General features: G+C 33.6%; 1 protein-coding gene across 10 annotated transcripts in view; it reads left to right on the top strand.

Annotated features, from left to right (window-relative positions):
* Nucleotides 1–18,305, top strand: part of LOC128884699 (rho GTPase-activating protein 32) — a 238,015-nt gene that overhangs the window by 207,131 nt on the left and 12,579 nt on the right. For all 10 annotated transcript variants that reach the window (XM_054138271.1, XM_054138272.1, XM_054138269.1 and 7 more), the window contains 2 exons: nt 16,566–16,703; nt 17,733–18,137. In XM_054138271.1, the coding sequence (XP_053994246.1) occupies nt 16,566–16,703; nt 17,733–18,137 (543 nt within the window). The remainder of the gene's footprint in view (nt 1–16,565; nt 16,704–17,732; nt 18,138–18,305) is intronic.

The following is an 18,305-nucleotide window of genomic DNA, read 5'->3' as shown; positions in this document are numbered from 1 at the left end:
TATATATATATATATATATATATATATATATGTGTGTGTGTATGTGTTTTTAATAAGTCTAAAATGAAATTATACTCAAATTTATCATAAGTACAGAATAATTATAAGATACTACCAAAAAACATGGTAGCTTTATGGAAATTTCGGGCACTGTACCTAACCCTGATCTAGAGTGTTTATATTGGACAATTTCGGTGCTTTCGATGGCTGGTGCTTCGACTGCGGTGGAGCATAAACCACACAAGCGCCCCGCCAAAAACTACCTCAAACCTACTCAGACAGTATTTCCGTATAGACAGTATGTATGCTACAATGAATGTGATAAATGCCGTGATTATCCATAATCCCTAGTTTATCCGATTCACCGTAACATGTACATTAACAGTATTCAATATTCCCGGCTCCACCAATAACTACCCCAAACCTACTCAGATGTGTTGAATACCGCCCTAGGTTAACTAATACCTTTAAGAATTAAAAATTTACGTATGTAATTTATACTAATTATTGTCGGTTACCCTTCAATCTTAAGGAGGGAGGTGTTGGATATCGCTTAGGCTAATCTATACCTTCTGTACTGTACCATCTGTACTGGAATCCTCATTACTTTAGGTTAGTCAGTAGTTTTATCTTCATGGGATAAGTAAATATTTTTAAGTTTCAAACCTAGTCATCCGTCCATATACCAACTACGCATCCGACCCTTGTACCCTTACTCACTAACTCCGAATAATACGTCCGACTCCTTAACATCCAATGATTGTCATTGGTCCTTCCCCTTATTTCCACCACCTTCTGAATTCTTAAACACAAACCTTTAAAAGGTATACCAAAACTCCTCCCTTGAGCTTTTTCGTAACACAATTTAACAGAAGTAGGAACGCAGCGGTAATCTAGTTTCTAAGTACCGAATTGTAGTAGAAACCGAACATTGAAATAAATCGGAATCTAACAGACGGTAGATTTCGGACCTGGTGCTATGATGTTCCTCCACATAAAAAGAAAAGTTGGAAATGGCGTTCTCACCGATATCGGTGCAAAAATCTGTAACGGAATCAGGAGGGAACGAATGGAAAGTAAAACTAAGTTGGGTAAATTGAAGGCACGTGTACTTTATTCGGCGTCCGATACTCGAATGGCGTCGCCAACGGTTTGCGATCGACGTTTTTCGGCGCGGCCACGGCGTGCTCGCCGCACGTATCGGGTTACATTCGCCTCGAGATAGAGCTTGTACAGTTACTCCCAAAATTGAGCGTACACCTATAACGGTAATGAAAAGTGGCAGGAAACTGAGTGTAAACACACGTATTCAAAAGTAAAAATACAATATACATTTTATTCACGCTCAATTTTGTGTTAGTAAAACAGATAACAGTAAATATAGATAAATAGTTCATTTTATTTAAAATTTCTTTTACGAATTACCTTTTACAAATGTGAATAAAATATATATTGTATTTTTAACCGACTTCGAAAAGGAGAAGATTACTCAATTCGACATGTACAGTCGGTCATGAAAATATTCGGACACCATTATAGTTCTGATTATTATAGTGCATACCTCAGAAATTTATGCATTAAAAACAAAAAGAAGTTTCGCATATGTTACTATACAGTGTGTAGTTAACCAAAACATAAAAGATTTTTATTTACAATAAATTATTACATAAATAATAAAAGAAAAATTAAAAGTACACTCATTTTCATGTCACGAAAATATTCGGATACTATCAAAACTAAGTTTATAACATTATACATAAATCTTGTTTTTGTAAATTAATATTTAGTTGGATATCCCATATGCTTTATGACGTGCCGTAATCGCGTTGGCATATTACAAATTATTCTTTTTAAATAATCTTGTCTAATACGTAGCCATTCTTCTTGCAGTCGTCTTTTTAGTTCGTCCTTTGTGTTTATGGGAGTTATTCGAATTCGGCGATCTAATTCATCCCATAAATTTTCAATGGGATTCAAATCTGGTGATTGCGGTGATGGGTGGAGGACGTTCATGCAAGTGTATAGTAAGAATTCTTGCACAATATACGATTTGTGGTTTGGGTCGTTATCCTGATAAAATTTATTCCACTTTGAAGTCCCATGTTATCAGCCCTTTTTTTTAAATTGTTTTGCAAAATGTGCAGATATCTATTTTTATCGAGGATGTCGTCGATAAAAACTAATTCGTCTACTCCACGGCCCGAAATACATCCCCACACCATCACAGACCCACCACCGTGTTTCACAGTCAGCTGCAAATGTCTCGGATTTAATTCTTCTCTCGATTTTCGCCATACCCTAATTCTTCTATCGCTTCCATAAATATTAAATTTTGACTCGTCCGCGAAAATTATGTCTTCCCACCACTGACTTTCCTTTGAAATATATGTAGTTAATATACGGCTTTTTTCGAGCTATTCTTCAATTATAGCCCTCTGATCGTAACACTCTTCTTATGTTTCCCGGATGCACTGATATTCCACGATCATTATTTAATTCAGCTGCTAACTTTGGAGCACTTATCCGAAGATCACATTTGATTCTCCTAATTATGGAACGTTTATCACGAGTATTGAGGATCGGTTTGCGTCCGCTTTGCGGGATAGACTAAATTCTATCTTCATTGTTGTAACGTCGCACAATATCCCATATCATGCTCTTACTTATATTTCATAAATCTGCAATTTTGCGAATCGATTTCCTCTTCTCACGATGAAAAATTACTAATTGTAACAAATCAAACGACGTGTTCTTACTTTTCCGACCCATTCCGCACAAATTTTGAGCAAAACTGACAAATAGTAGATCTCTAACATACTCTGTACATAGTAGGAACGCTATGTTTACAAACATTGTTTCAGTCAGTTCCTGGAACCTGGAAACTTGAGAAGTACAGCAAATGTCCGAATATTTTCGTGACATGAAAACAAGCGTACTTTCCATTTTTCTTTTATTATTTATGTAATCACTTATTGTAAATAAATATCTCTTATGTTTTTGTTAACTACACACTGTGTAGTAACAAACGTGAAATCTCTTGTTCTTATTGCATAAATTTCTGAAGTACGGACTATAATAGTTAGACCTGTAGCGATGTCCGAATATTTTCGTGACCGACTGTTTTTTTTTTTTTTTTCTTACTATTGACAGTAAACAGTACAGTTTCCTGCCACTTTTCATTACCGTTATAGGTGTACGCTCAATTTTGGGAGTAACTGTACGTGGGTAGCAGGATCCTTACAAATCCAATTTTTGAACCATTTTAGTTTTTGACTCCTGGGCGGAGGGAGTGGGAGTTTAGCGTCAAGATGACTACCATTGTTATCGCCTGGTCAGGGGCTATCTATGATAAAAAATCAGCTCGGTTGGAGGGTACCCCATTTTCTTAACCCAACCGAGAAATCTTTATACATCACAATATTAAATCTAGAAGAAAATTATATCATTTAATATAATATAATAAACTTAATTGATATTGTTTAATTATTGAATGTTATTGAATTATTCAAAAGAAGTGTTCGATTCCATAGTTTTAAATTGTACACAATCAAAGATATAGTCTCTTAGAAATTTTCATGAGTGATTGCCAATAAACTTGTTAACAAAGTTCCGTATGTTTTGTTTCCTAGTTCACATTTGTACGATATTATGATAATTTAAGTCTCATACATATGTTGAAGAAATAAAATTTCAAAATATATTCAGCTATGTAGAATTTACAACCAATCCCCAAGGGGAATACCAGTATCAGTTTAAAAAAAAAAGGAATTTTCAATTTTTGCTACAAAATTTGAAGGACTTAATTGAATATTCCGAGCTTTTAAAATTCCAAGCTTCTAAAAAATTCATTTACCAAAAAATCTGACAGATCAGAATCCCATCCTAGCTCCACTTAAAATTAGAATTTTCACGTTATTTTACATTATTTCATTCTAAACGCTTTTGTATCGCTGGAATTTTTTTTCGTCGAGAAATTCGCATAATCTGAAATGATCTATCGGTGGCTTATCGTAGATGTTCCAATTATAGAAATTTACGAACAAAGTCGAAGACGGATTGGCAGCGAGGCGGGGTTTAAAGAAGCGTAAACCAGGAGGCAGCGCGGAACGATCGTTTCCAAACGATTGCCAGATCCAGCAGGGAGAGAACAGTGCTCGCTTATACGTATAGAAGCTCCGATGTTTGCCTCGACTTTGCCAAAAAATACAGTGACCTAAATTAAACAAGTTGCACTCGTTCGTCGATACTCCGCTACGCGATACACCCTGAATCTCTGTTGCGGTGAAAAGAGCATTAGCTTTTACATCTTTTACATTTTTTATAGCTAAAGAAAGAGTACAAATTTTAATTTAGCTTCTATATTGTAAGGGATACACAATATCCCTTAATAAGCTTTTTGTCAGAATCTCTTTAAACTTGTACAATTCAATTACAAACACTTAACACTTTATCTACCGGGCTATTTAGAAGCAGACTTTAATTCAAAAAAGAATTTTCTACAATATCATATGCCAATCTAGGCTGACAATAATTCCTCCATACTGTTACTAGGTACATTGAAAACCAAGTCTGTTACCAAACACTGAACATTGTAAATAGACAATCATCAACACAGTAAATAAATTCGAATAACTAAATACTGCCATAAGCCAAGTATAATAACACTTCAGTAAATACTTGTTTCTTTAAACTTAATATCGCATAAATGTAGCTTCCTTTCTTTAAATATGGAATATGTAATTATATGTCTTAATCTTGAACGTAACTCAATGGAATAGAATAATATAACCGGCTGCGAAAAATATTAAAAGTCCACTAAAAAGTATGAAATAATTTTTATTTCCTTTATGTTAAATTATATTAAATAATACATTAAATTTCTATTTCATTTACATTAAATTATATTAAATAACCTTTTCGGAGTCGGCGCAAAATTATAAATTTTTAATTCCTGCTTAAGTTAGTTTTTGGCGTGGACGACAATATTGAATGCTGTTAATGTATACGTGTATACTGTCTACATGGGAATACTGTCTGAATAGGTTTGGGATAGTATTTGGTGGGGAGCAGTGAAGATTTAAAAATTTTTCCAAATGGAAACATCATTAAATCATCTAACATTATATGTATGTGGAAGATTCCATCTCGAAGCGGTTAATTCCTTGCCGAGTTAAATCAAAGAATAGGAATTTTTCAATAATACTAGTTATAAACAATAACAAAATTTGTAGATTTTTACAAATGTGATCATCGCAAAAACCTGCCCGGCAGCAAAATATAAAGGGTTTCATCGATTTCATTGATATTAGGCCGAACATACGTAAAATAGTACTCTTTTTGCGATAAAAGTGATCAAGAAACGGATAAAAAATGACAAATCACAAAATGTTCTGTTTACGGGACCAACTGAAAGAAATATTCTATAAGATGTAAGAGGTTTCATTCCGATTGGTTAAAGCATCTCGGCGTAATCGGGAACATACATTTAAAAAAAAATATACATGTCGAATTGAGTAACCATCTCCTTTTCGAAGTCGGTTAAAAACCAGGTAAAACGCCGCAGATTTCTACGACGAAGCGAACGCAACGGATATTTCCAACATTCCCCAAAACATCCGCGTTTAATCGCTGCCGTTTAAAAGAGAAACCGGGAGTCGTTCAATTAAACTTATTATGTAAGTAAAGAAACGCTTTTAGGGGGAAAGGGGGACAATACACGTCCTTCGAAAAAAATTTTTTTTTATTATTTTATTTTACTAAAATTTAAACTTTTCCGGATATATTGATGCTTATTTTATAATTTTTCGATAATTAGAAATAGCAAAAAAAAGTTTTCGAAACAAAAATTTTCTCATCATTTTTACATTAGTCAAAAGTCATGTGATTCTTGTTGTTTTTGTTTATTATTTTTAGATTGAAATCACTGACAGTACTAAATAGATTATTACACAGATATTATAGGGATAAGTGTTAGATTATGGGTGGAAGCAAGAAATAAAATAAGAATTTAGTTTTATATTAAATGATATTCGAACTCAAGTTTTCGGCACGGGTGTTTATATTAACAGGCTTATCGTCCCGCATTTCTAAGAACTAAAGGACTTCAAAGAAGAAATGCCAGATTCATTTGTAAGAACTTTTACAGTGTTTTATTCATCGAAGCCATTTACAAAAAAACAAAGAAACTACAAAACAAAAGGGTAACAATTGCTATAATTTTTTCGGGCAGTCCTTCGCCACGCGTGGTTAGACAGAAGTCGATCCTTTGACTCTCACTGACTAACTGATTTCCGAAGTGTTAAAACGGGCTACTATACGCTACAGATGGCACACAGTGGTCCGGATGGCCGAAAACTTGGCCAAAATGCAATTTTTGAAGTTTCGAACACACTTTTTTGAATATTGTGCGTGTGTTGTATACATATGAGTGCATTAAATGTCGTTTGAAATTTTAAAAAATAGTAATCGGTTACTGATGTACAGAGGTTCAAAGTTGACGAAATTTCATCCTCCTTGATATCGTGAAAAGTGGCGCATCTTTATTGTGTTACAGAAAGTTTATCCTCAATAGATTCATATGTAAATCATTTTGCCATAAAAGTAGATGTTATAAACATATACTTTTCACAAGAACAAAGTAAAATATCTTTGGATTCACTATTGTAATTCCCTTCTCAATATGGTATAAATTTTAGTTATCTTTCGGTGAATCTGAAGGAAAACAAAGATGATAGTCACCGAGTGACACGCTCTGCCAAGTTTCTTGATATGAAGTAACATGTCAGGTATGATATCCAATTGAGAAAACTTGCGCAAATTTGCGCCATTTTAAATTATATAAATTTAAAGTCCATGCTTATAAGGAAAAGAAGACTGTTTACGCGGTATTAAAACAACCCTTATTATCCTTAATTTTAATTTAACATTAATTTATTATTGTTAATTTTGCCAATGTATTCTAACTATGTTGCCCTATAAACCTAGAAATCTTATTTCATAAAAAATTCATAATAATTTAATATTTTTAATATGCATGTTGACCATATTGGATTTGCCATTTTAAATTTTGCAATTCTGATACTAGATTCGTATTTTGCGGCCCAAATAACTCTTAAATACAAAGTTTCATGAAAATCTAATAACTTTGTAATATACATGTCGGCCATATTGGATCTGCCATTTTGAATTTTGAAATTCTGATACCAGATTCGTAATTTACGGCCCAAATAACCCTAAAATACCAAGTTTCACGAAGATCTGAAAACTCCTTCTAATTTTGGCCAGGTTTTTGGCCATCCGGGCCACTGTGTGGCGCTACGTACAGGATCGTACACATTTTTGTTATCGGACTAAATACAATATTTAGATCCATTTAATTCAACAATAAGTAATTGGTATTTCTTTTATTGATGTTGGAGGGGCCTAAAAGTCCGCATCGTAACTAACTCTATAGGTAGGAAGCAAATAAGTAAGACCAAAACTTGATGGGTAGGATAATCTTTATTACAATATGCCAAAAATAAACAAACATAAGATAATAAAACAAAACAAATTCAAGATGGAACCGCAATCACTGGTAAACACTGGACAACTGAAGTGACCTCTTGTCAAAGGTAGAAGTCAATATCATGGATAACCTACGGCCGACGTGACTTTTTTTTACGTATATTTATACTAAATATAAATAAAACAAATCGATTCTATAGAAAAATAACGAAAAAAGCTAATACGACTAAAAAAAACCGCCTTGTTTTAGTTTTATACGTTTCCTGAAGAATCATACTTCTTGGTCTTTCGATACCAATTACTCAGACTACAGTTTACCTATCAAGTCCGGACAAATTTTTCTTTACGCACAATCGCCTTATGTACAAAACAGTGAAGGCGGATTGTCCAAATTGTACTTAGTTAACGAAATAAAAAATGAAAAGTGGGGAAAAAAATACCTAAAACAAATTTTTTCATTCAGTCCTGTTTCTTTTTCAGAATGTTTTTTAAAAAAACTCACCACTGTTTTGTACTTTAGACTTTGTAGAATAACCTAAAACAAAGTTGGGTACGATCGGATAAGGCATAACTGAAAAAAATGTACCGAAAGATATTAAATTTAACAGACACGGCACGTAACCTCTCCGATTTGGCTGGTCGGTATTACAGCAGATTTTTCTGCATAGTAATGGTAATACCCATAGAAACAAGGGTGGCCGATGAAGACGAGGTGGCGCTTTCTGCTGTTTCTGAACGAAACGAGAAACATAATTCGCTCTTAGCGAGCGAAAATGAGATACATATAGTCTCTCCGATTTGTTTCGACCTCTCTTTCTCTCCTCTACTGGCTGTCCCTTTCTATGTTGGCGCTCGGCGTGTAAACAGAATCGACCCTTGGTTGGATATACATTGTAAGTACGTGTAACCAAATATTCAAGTCCGACCAGCTTCGAATCCGTCCAGAGTTTCGAAGCGTCAACGAAGTAGAAAAAGACAGTTTGATGAAGAAGAAAGAGAGACTAATAAGGAATGTTTTTTAGGTGTCTGCCTGCGATTGTTTTGATTTTTGGATATGTTTTGAAGGGCCGAAAAATAAGATACACCTACTTTTTATTTTGTCCCGTTTTCATATTTAGGGGGTGAAATGATATAAAGTTTCAGCTGCAATAGGCTATCTCCTAAACTATCATAGATAGAAGAAAACTTTTTAAGAAAAAGTTTCATGGTTTTCTATCTGCATATAAAATCTGGGTAATTATAGAGAACAGGTACATCCTCACCGATTTCGATGATTTTTAAATATGTTGTAGAAATCAACATTTTGAACAACTTTTTCCTATACATATAACCGTCGCTTGGCCTTAGTTTCCGAGATATTTGCAAAATACCATTGCTGCTACAACAATGAATATTGCGTATAACTACGCGTCTGTTACAGCGTGTGTGTAAGCGTTCAGTCGTCGATTGTTTAGGCTCGGAATACACATACGCGACTGTGAGTCTGTATGCGTTAGCTATCATTCGCTGGTCGGCTCGTGTTTCAATCTGTTCCGAATTCATTTATAGATATAAAGTAGCGCATGATCTGTATTCGTACAGTAAAAAAATGGGGTTCCGGGGTCTCGCTCCCGGTCGGGGGTTTGGTGGCGAAGCCCCCAACAACGAGTACTGCAGCGCACCACTCAGGTGTGTACACGGTTAGCCTGAGGAGTGTTTATGCTTTTCATATATGCTTTTCAATTTTTGTAAAAGGATTTTGCGCGAAAATTATACGCATCGAAATTACGGGAACTCACAGACGCGTACGTGTATTCCGAGCCTAAACAATCGACGACTGAACGCTTACACACCCGCTGCCACAGACGCGTAGCTATACGCAATATTCATTGTAGTAGTAGCAATGATATTTTGCAAATATCTCGGAAACCAAGGTCGAGCGACGGTTATATGTATAGGAAAAAGTTATTTACAATGTTGATTTCTACAACATATTGAAAAATCATCGAAATCGGAGAGGATGTACCTGTTCTCTATAATTACCAGAATCTGACCCAAAAATTTGTAAAAAAAATAATTTCTTTATAATAAAGAATTTGTTTATAACATTATTTTAAATGTAATCGCAGTTTATAGAATAACCAAAACGAACATATTTTTTTTTCTGAATCTATTGATGTATAACATGTACCTGATTATATATGTGTGTTGTTTGTGAAAAACAATAGCTATAACCTATAACAAAGATAATGATCGTACGTCTATATTTGACATGATCGTGACCCGGCGCGGCGTATCTGCGCGATGCATACAATACACCCCCGCTCAGAAGTATGTGGACGCTAAATATCTAATAACAGTTGCAAATCTATTAATATCAATTGTATTATTTATCTTTCGATATGTTTATGTTGTATTAGCGAATATATTTTATTAATAGTCTTTTTTTAATATCACATGAGTAATGATAAAAACCTTTAGAGATAACTAGATAATATTATCATTTTTTTTACCAAACTTGGATACTATTAATTTCTTCATTATATCCGAAGTAATATAATATTATATTTTAATACAAATTTCACTAACATATTGGTTTCCTGATTAAAATGAGACCAAACACGATATTGTTATGACAATTGGTTATGATACTAAGCTTGTCAATGTTTTCTTTAACTCTTTTTCCGCTGTCTGTTCCTATGCTCTGTCGCCGTCGGCAAATGTAAGAATATTTCGACTTCAGTAAAATGGCAACAGCGCAGCGTGAGGAAAGGATAGACGCTCTTATATACCAGAATGACAACGTCGCAATGTATCGATATTCACGTTAGCAGTCGTCCTCAGTAACCGCCATCTCATACCGATTTCCTGAACTAAATTTGGTACGTGACTTGCTCTACTATTATCCATAAAATGGCGGAACTCGATTTTGGGAATGCCTTTACGATTTTTCGCTTTTCGTCCTTATATTAGCATATTTTGGGCTGAATGAGGCCTCATTCGAAAGAGAAAGGTTCAATACATCCAGGGCTGGTCATCGTGTGAGTCACAAAACTCTTATAGTGACTTACAAATACTTGGATTCTGCAGATGTATTTTATCGTATTTTTTCTCTACTTTGGACACTCATATTATTAGATATTAACAAGATCTCGTTGAATATGACCAGCCCCGGATGTATTCAAGCTTCCTCTTTCGAATGAGCCCTCATTCAGGCCAAAATATGCTAATATAAGGACGAAAAGCGAAAAATCACGGACCCCTTTTACGCCCAATTTTGTCGGTAATGTCACCTCGCTGCATTACCCGTGTCTAAACCCCTTAAACAAGGTACTCAATGATTTCCACAATAATTTTAAACAAGGACTTGATGGGTTAACCACTATGGGAACCAATGTGGTACAGTCAGAGTATGGAGAAACCGTTAAAATGAAATTTAATAGGGCCTTAATGAATTGTGAGGACCAGAAAACGTTTACTCAGGATATTGATCATAGAAATCAATGATAATGTTTATGTTGGAAAACGAATAATAATCGCATCTCTTAAGGGGGGGGGGGGGGGGTATACCTCTTGAGGGGTCCAGGAGTTCGATCGCCGAGTTTTGTCGTCGAACCGCGAAGAAACGACGCTGGGTTTTTGTTGCAACGAGTTTATTTTTCAGGATCGACACAAAAGTCTCCCGCACCAACTTAGAGGTAGCAAAAGACTGCCTCTTCCCTCCGATGGGCCTTCTTTTATATTACAATTTTGAGGGGGCGGTAACCTAGTGGAAGGGAGGTGTCTTAGAAAAGGGTGGTGTTCCGTGAAAGGGCGGTGTTCTAGGAAGGGAAAGTTTTTCGGGCGGAAAAGTGAGAGCCGGAGTCATGTTCCGGTCCCAGACGAAGTCGTAAATTTTGCAGTCAGATCTCGATAATCGAACGAAGACGAAAAGCGAAAAATCGCAAACCCCTTTTTAGGCCCATTTTTGCCGGTAATGTCACCTCGCTGCATTACCCGTGTCTATCCCCATAAACGAGTTTCGCTGCATTGCGCTTTACGCTAGCAGAAAACGGACCCAGTCTGTGAAGGCAATTGAAGGAGGACGGTTAAAGATGAATCATCGTGCGTGTAGAATTTAACTAACGAGGGGAGTGCACGACATTCGGGTCATTGATTAGGCCAAATTTTCTCTACAGTCTGTGGGCTTCACAAGTCGAAATTTCTTATATGGGATCTTGTTAATGTGTTGGTTGGCAAACATGGTACTCCTGGAAATTTCTAATGGGCTAAAACTATAATTCTGTACACATGAATGTAGAATATTATTCAAGTTTATTATATTATATTTATAAGGTATTAAAATTTTGTTTCGGTGCAAATCAAAGTAAAATACCAATTAACTTTATTATACTGTATTGAATGATATAATATTGTTTTGAATGTAATTGTTGGATACTTCAAGAATTACATTCAACTTTATGATACATAAATAATTATATTCAACTTACTTCAACTTTATGTTAAAAGATATTCATTATTATATTTGGTTTTGAATAATTAAAGTAAAATTAATACAATAAAGAAAATAATAAACTTAATATAAGTGTTATCTACATTCTCTCATACTGATATCAAACGATAGTTGGTAGTCTCTCAGATACCAATCACACTCACATACTAGTAACTACATCCTGTATAGTACTGCCCTCACCTACCTACATTATATATATATATACATTATTTCTAATTATGATTGGCGCCAAAAGCAAATTTAAATTGCCTTATTCTAACAGTAATATTATAATATATAAGGATTTCTCAAAATTTGGATTTATTATTGAAAGAATGGTAAGAGATGAAACATATTTTCATAATGATAACCAGTCAACATTCAAATATAAAAAGATATTCAAATGTAATTCAAATATAAAAAGTAAAAATAAATGCACGAGGTGTAGAAATTAATTCTGTGCCTTAATATTCAATAATTTCTGACTCTAATTAAAACAGGTTTACTTCTTCGCTATTTTCCAACATCAAAGTACCACTCTTCAAAGTTTTCAACCTAATCTCTATTATAATATATCACATAACCTAGTCTTAACTTGCTGTTCTTCCACAATTATTATAATTATCAAGTGCACTTGCAATCTGTTAGAAGAATAATAATAAATAAAATTGTTTGGTTACCAAAATTTATATACAAATTTGCGTTGCATTGATTATCAGCAGATTGCGAATGTTCATGCATTTATGGCAAGTCGAAGTATAGGAAAATGTTTGAAAATGTGCACAAATATATAAATATATTAAATATCAATAATAATATATATGTTATAACGTTTGAGAAATTAGACATACTTTCATTCAAGTTTCAATTCTTTTTCTGTATCTGTAAAAATATGAATTTACATAAACATCCGCAGTCTATTTATCAGGTTAAGAGTTAGGTTAGGCAATATACACTAGATTCATTATAATAAATTAACTGAATATAAAAAAAACGGAATTAATTTCTACATCTAATAAATGAATATCACATTCAAATGTAAACAAAAAGAAGAACCATCCAAAATACAGAATGTACTTTACCTGTTTCAGTACAGGAAACCACCCAGGGTGTCGTAAATTGTAATGATCGTCAGAGAAAGATTTCTCAGAATTCAGAATGACTGGGGAACCGAAGAATACATAAAAGCAAAGCTGTAAAGTAATTATTATTTTGGAATTTATTACAATTTAGAACAATTACTTTGGAATTAGAAAGTAATTATTTAAGTAATTGTTGATTACTCTTTTTTTAGTAATTATGCAATACCTTATTCTTAATTACTGAGTAATTTAATTACTTTTTAATAATTACTTATAACTACCCATAAAGTACTTAAAAGGCGTCTCAAATCTAAAGTAGTTAAGTATACCTAAAAGTAATTACAAAGTAATTATAACTACTTTCTTAATTACTTTCAAGTAATTGCAGTTACATGGACAGTAATTGTTAAAAGTAATGATTACTGACTTCTAATTACTTTTCGGTGGCAAAAGTAATTCAAAGTAATTACAAATAATTGGAAGACAGTAAACATTACTTTTAACAATTGCTGTTCATGTCACTGCAATTACTTGAAAATAATTAAAAAAGTAGTTATAATTACTCTTTAATTACTATTAGGTATTTTTGACTACTTTAGATTTCAGACGCCTTTTAATTACTTTCTGGACCGTTACAAGTAATTATTAAGTAATGCATGGGATTACTGGTAGTAATTAAGTAATCGGAAATACCATTACATGCGACAGAGTAATTGTAATGGGAATTATTCAATTACTTGGTCAAGTAATCGTTTTGTAATCGTAATTAAGAATTTACAGCTCTGCATAAAAGTAATCAGCCACTTTCACGTTCTATTTGGTATATTCGTAGGTCAGGGCATTCGAAAACAATGACAACGTAAGCTTGTTGAACAAACAAGATAATTGATAGTGCTCTTATTATTGAAACCCTACTCTACCACTTCTCTCGACAGTTAAAGAGGAAGTCCCTTGTACAAGTATGAAAGGATTGGCTGACTTCCGATTTTTTTTTTCGGAACCCGTATAGTTAATTCACCGAGTTTAGCTTCTTGATTCTCTGAACGTACAGTGAGTGTAGAATGTATTCGTACATCGATCACTTTCCCAAAAAACTTTTGTGTGAAATTTTAGTTTCGTTAACAACTTTTTTTTATAATCAATGATATTCTACATGTTCTCGGAAATCTCTAGAATATAGTTGAAACAACAATTACTAGTTTATATAATTTACAAAATTAACGAGAAAATACGAAAAATCGGTAGAAATATAAAAGCAATAAGTATTCGCACGGTTCTTATGATGATCAATTTACAGTAGAATTTGCAACATAAGCACATCAATTTATTGCTTCATGGGAATTAGAAAACATTAAATTTCCAGTAAAAAAGACTTAAAAAATGCTCTAATAAAGGAATGGAAGAAGATCCTACTCCGAATAACATCGACATTTATGATAGTTGTTACTTTAATGCCTAGAAGAGTTGCAGTAAATTTAAAATTAAAAAGAAATCCCAAGAAATATTAATTATTTATAAATTAGTGTAAATTTCGTTTTTTTTTTTAAATGAAGTTTTAAAAATTGGACACTTGTAGGAGTACTTATTGCTTCTGTATTTCTATCGATTTATTGTTTTTTCTTGTTGATTTCTCACTTATACAAAATACCTAATCTTTTCGTACAGTACTATCGAACGTTCTAATGGCTTTTAGCCGCCAATTCAACAATAAAAAAGCTGTGAGCTGTTGAAATTTTTTAGCCAAGTTCCAATTCAGAACAAAAATTGTTTGAAAATTCCAAAGTTCTGATGGGAGTTCCATAAGTTCCATTGGCACCCAAAAGAGTACTGTACTATCCGCGCCTCCCATACCCAACAATAAGGAGTCAAATAAGAACACGAAACGTAGGGTACGGGATTGGTCGCGTAGGTAAAGCGATCGACTGTGGATCCGAGGAATTGTGGGTTCGAATCTCCGTGCCTTATTTTTCGTTTAGACTCCTACAGTACTATCGAAAGTTCTAATGGCATTTAGCGGTAAACTTAAAAATAAAAAAGCTGTAGGCAGTTGAAGTTTAATTTCCAAGTCCGAAAATTTTTTTTTAGAAAATTTCAAAATTCTAATGAGAGTTCTACTATTTCACATATGTTCTGCCTAAAATCGATGAAATCGATGAAGCTCCTTATATTTTGCTGCCGGACAGGATTTCGAGATGACCACATTTGCAAAAATTTATGAATTTCTTAATATTTATAACAATTGTTACTGCAAAATTTCTATTCTTTGATGTAACTCGCCAAGAAATTAACCGACCCCGATGAAACCTTTCATATTTAGTAGCAAATATTTTCGTGACGTTCCCATTTGCAAAAATTGATGGACACTTTTATTGTTTAAAACCATTAGTGATGCAAAATTCTCTATTCCTAGTTCGACAAGGAATTTACTAAACGCGATGAATCCTTTCACATTTAGTTGCACATGTATTCCTGATGATCCCTTTTGCAACTATATATTCCTCACAACTATTGTTGCTGCATGAAGCCTATTGGTTATAGATTACCATTAAAAAGTGTGAAATAAAATGATTTTTTAAAATAAAATATAACCGACTTCGAAAAAATATTAAAACTCCACTAAAAAGTATGAAATAATTCCTATTTCCTTTATATTAAATTATGTTAAATAATATATTAAATTTCGATTTCATTTACATTAAATTATATTAAATGACCTTTTCGAAGGCGTCGCTAAATTAATTATTTCATACTTTTTAGTGGAGTTTCAATATTTTTCGGAGGCGGTTATATTTTTTTTTCCAAAAAATTATTTCGTCACTGCGTGTTGAGGTTCGTAAATTTTTCACGGAGAGGCTTCCACTGAAAGTAGGTTAAAAATACGAGCGTTGATTTCGTTAATACAAACATGTCTCATTTGGCAATAAATCTGCGTGTTATGGCGCGGAAAACGTTTTGATGGAATTTTTTATTCCGAACTCTTTTCTTCGGTGGAAGAACGTGCTAGCGCATCAAGGATGGACTGTTTTATGGGGGGCTGGGGGGGGGGCGTGGCCGTAATAAAGTCATGCATTCCAGAATAAATTCATGGAAACTTTTTGGAATTTTTATGCTACTTGGTATCCTTGAGCATTTTTTCGTTGCAAACGGAAGTTGTTCGTGATCGACCAAGTGTAAAGTTGATTGGAACGTTTCGGAACTTTATTTGCAGCATTCCTCGGTGGCAAAGAATGTTTTTTATAAGAATTGTATCAAGAAATGTAAAATTGAATTTGATAAAATATTTTAATAAATAACTTGTAATATATAGTATTTATTTCTCTTAATACTCACTTATTGTAAATTAGTTGTTAAAATATTCCACCACTTGCAATTTTATATTTCTTATGTTTATCGTTGAAACGTCCATCGATGCGATCTGTATTAATCATCAACGGGATGTGTATTAATCATCGACGCATTAACGAGTATTATGTAATCTAAGATGATTAAATTTCTGTTTAACACAGGGATTAGGATGTAACCGAACGGACGATTTTAGTACACCAGTCAGTTCTGGCAGCAACATGGGCAGTATAGCACGATTTCCAAAGTTGGACGAGTGTGCCCACTTTCATTACGAACACGTTGAACTCTGCCCTTTGGAGGTTGGTCATAATTTATTATTCTTATCTATACCACTTCAAACTTCAAAACTTGCTTCTTGAATAGTTTGTAAGAATAGTAGAAAAAATAGTAGACAAGGATGAAAGGAGCACAATAAAATTAGCATTTTTCTGCTTAAAGTTTGGTCGAATCTCAAAATTCCTTTTTGTTGTATCTTTGATTATATATTTGATTATTCGTAAATTTCTGTAATTTCTCGTTCTATCGAATACATTATCAGTTTATTTACAGTGGTGGACAAAAGAACACTAAACTTTACAAACTGAAATTATGTATTGTAACAGCAATGAATTTTTCGTAACTACAAATATCGTACGATGTAATCAAGTTTAGAAATTAAGTATTTGAATGAAATAGTTGGAATTATATTTAAAGTAATGCAACAACCGAAGAAATTAGATGAACTAAAGTAAGATTAATAGCAAGTTCCTATGATTATGTTTTCTATATTTAAAGAAGTATTATAATATTTTGTATGTTTCTCCATCATTATCAATTATGGTCAACAAACGAGATATCTATTTTTATTTCACAAATTATTTCATTTCATTTTCTTTTCTGCTTCCATATATTATCATTTTCCTTAAATGTTAATTAATTAAAATGTTTATTCATCTCTAATATTCGTGAATCTTTTATCATTCCTGTTCATGTATGGCAAATAATAATATAATACTATTATTCTGTTTCAAAAAAATATTAAACTTACATTTCACCTCTGCAGACATCATAAAAAAAAATATTAGTCACATTTCACGTAGACACAGTTGTATAAATAAACTACTATTTATGACGCGCGGAGAATATCTCATAAAACATCAACAGTGCCAACTTACGCCAGTTTTAAATATTCTTTCGTCTGCCATTGTGTTCAATTCAGACTTGTTCTACGTCAAACGCGAATAACGAATTGATCAATAAAAAAGAAAAAGAATGGAACGTTTGTTGTAATACGTTACAGTTGTATTGCATGTCGTGTGTAAGTAAAAATAAAAATTATATGCTTGCAGGTTTCACTGAGCGATGGTACGAATGATTCAGACAGCTACGCGGTTAGAGTAACGTCCGGAGATGCATGCTGGACCCTACAACGATCTTATGATAATTTTGTTATGTTTGACAAGCAATTGCATCGTTGCATATTTGACAGGAAGTTCTCTTCCTTGACCAAGCTTCCAGATGCACGGCCAAAAACCACCTGTGATATACTGAGGGACTATTTGACTAGGTTCTCGCAGTTAAATCATGAAGGCCTAAATTGCGGTCCTGTGTTAAATTGGTTGCAGCTAGATAATAGAGGAAGAAGAATTCTCGTGCCAGAGTCAGATTCATGCCCTATTAACACCCCTGCGGTAGCGGCGGCTTACGCAGTGAGACCTTACGTGGCTCAGGCACCGGACGAGATTTCCTTTCAGGTGAGCTTTTAGTTTCAAAATCTACAAAAGGATGATATAACACTGGTCAAGGTAATTAGAGGATCGTGGTACTGGACAATTCCGTGGATTGAATTGAATTTCAAGAGTTATAGGTAACGTTTAAGGGAGTGGACTCCCGTGCCTTGTATGTTAGTACGCACTCACGCA

This window comes from Hylaeus volcanicus, chromosome 2, assembly GCF_026283585.1.
Source record: "Hylaeus volcanicus isolate JK05 chromosome 2, UHH_iyHylVolc1.0_haploid, whole genome shotgun sequence".
Taxonomy (NCBI): domain Eukaryota; kingdom Metazoa; phylum Arthropoda; class Insecta; order Hymenoptera; family Colletidae; genus Hylaeus; species Hylaeus volcanicus.
The sequence above is the reverse complement of the archived record's forward strand: the minus strand, read 5'-3'. Positions and strand labels throughout refer to the sequence as shown.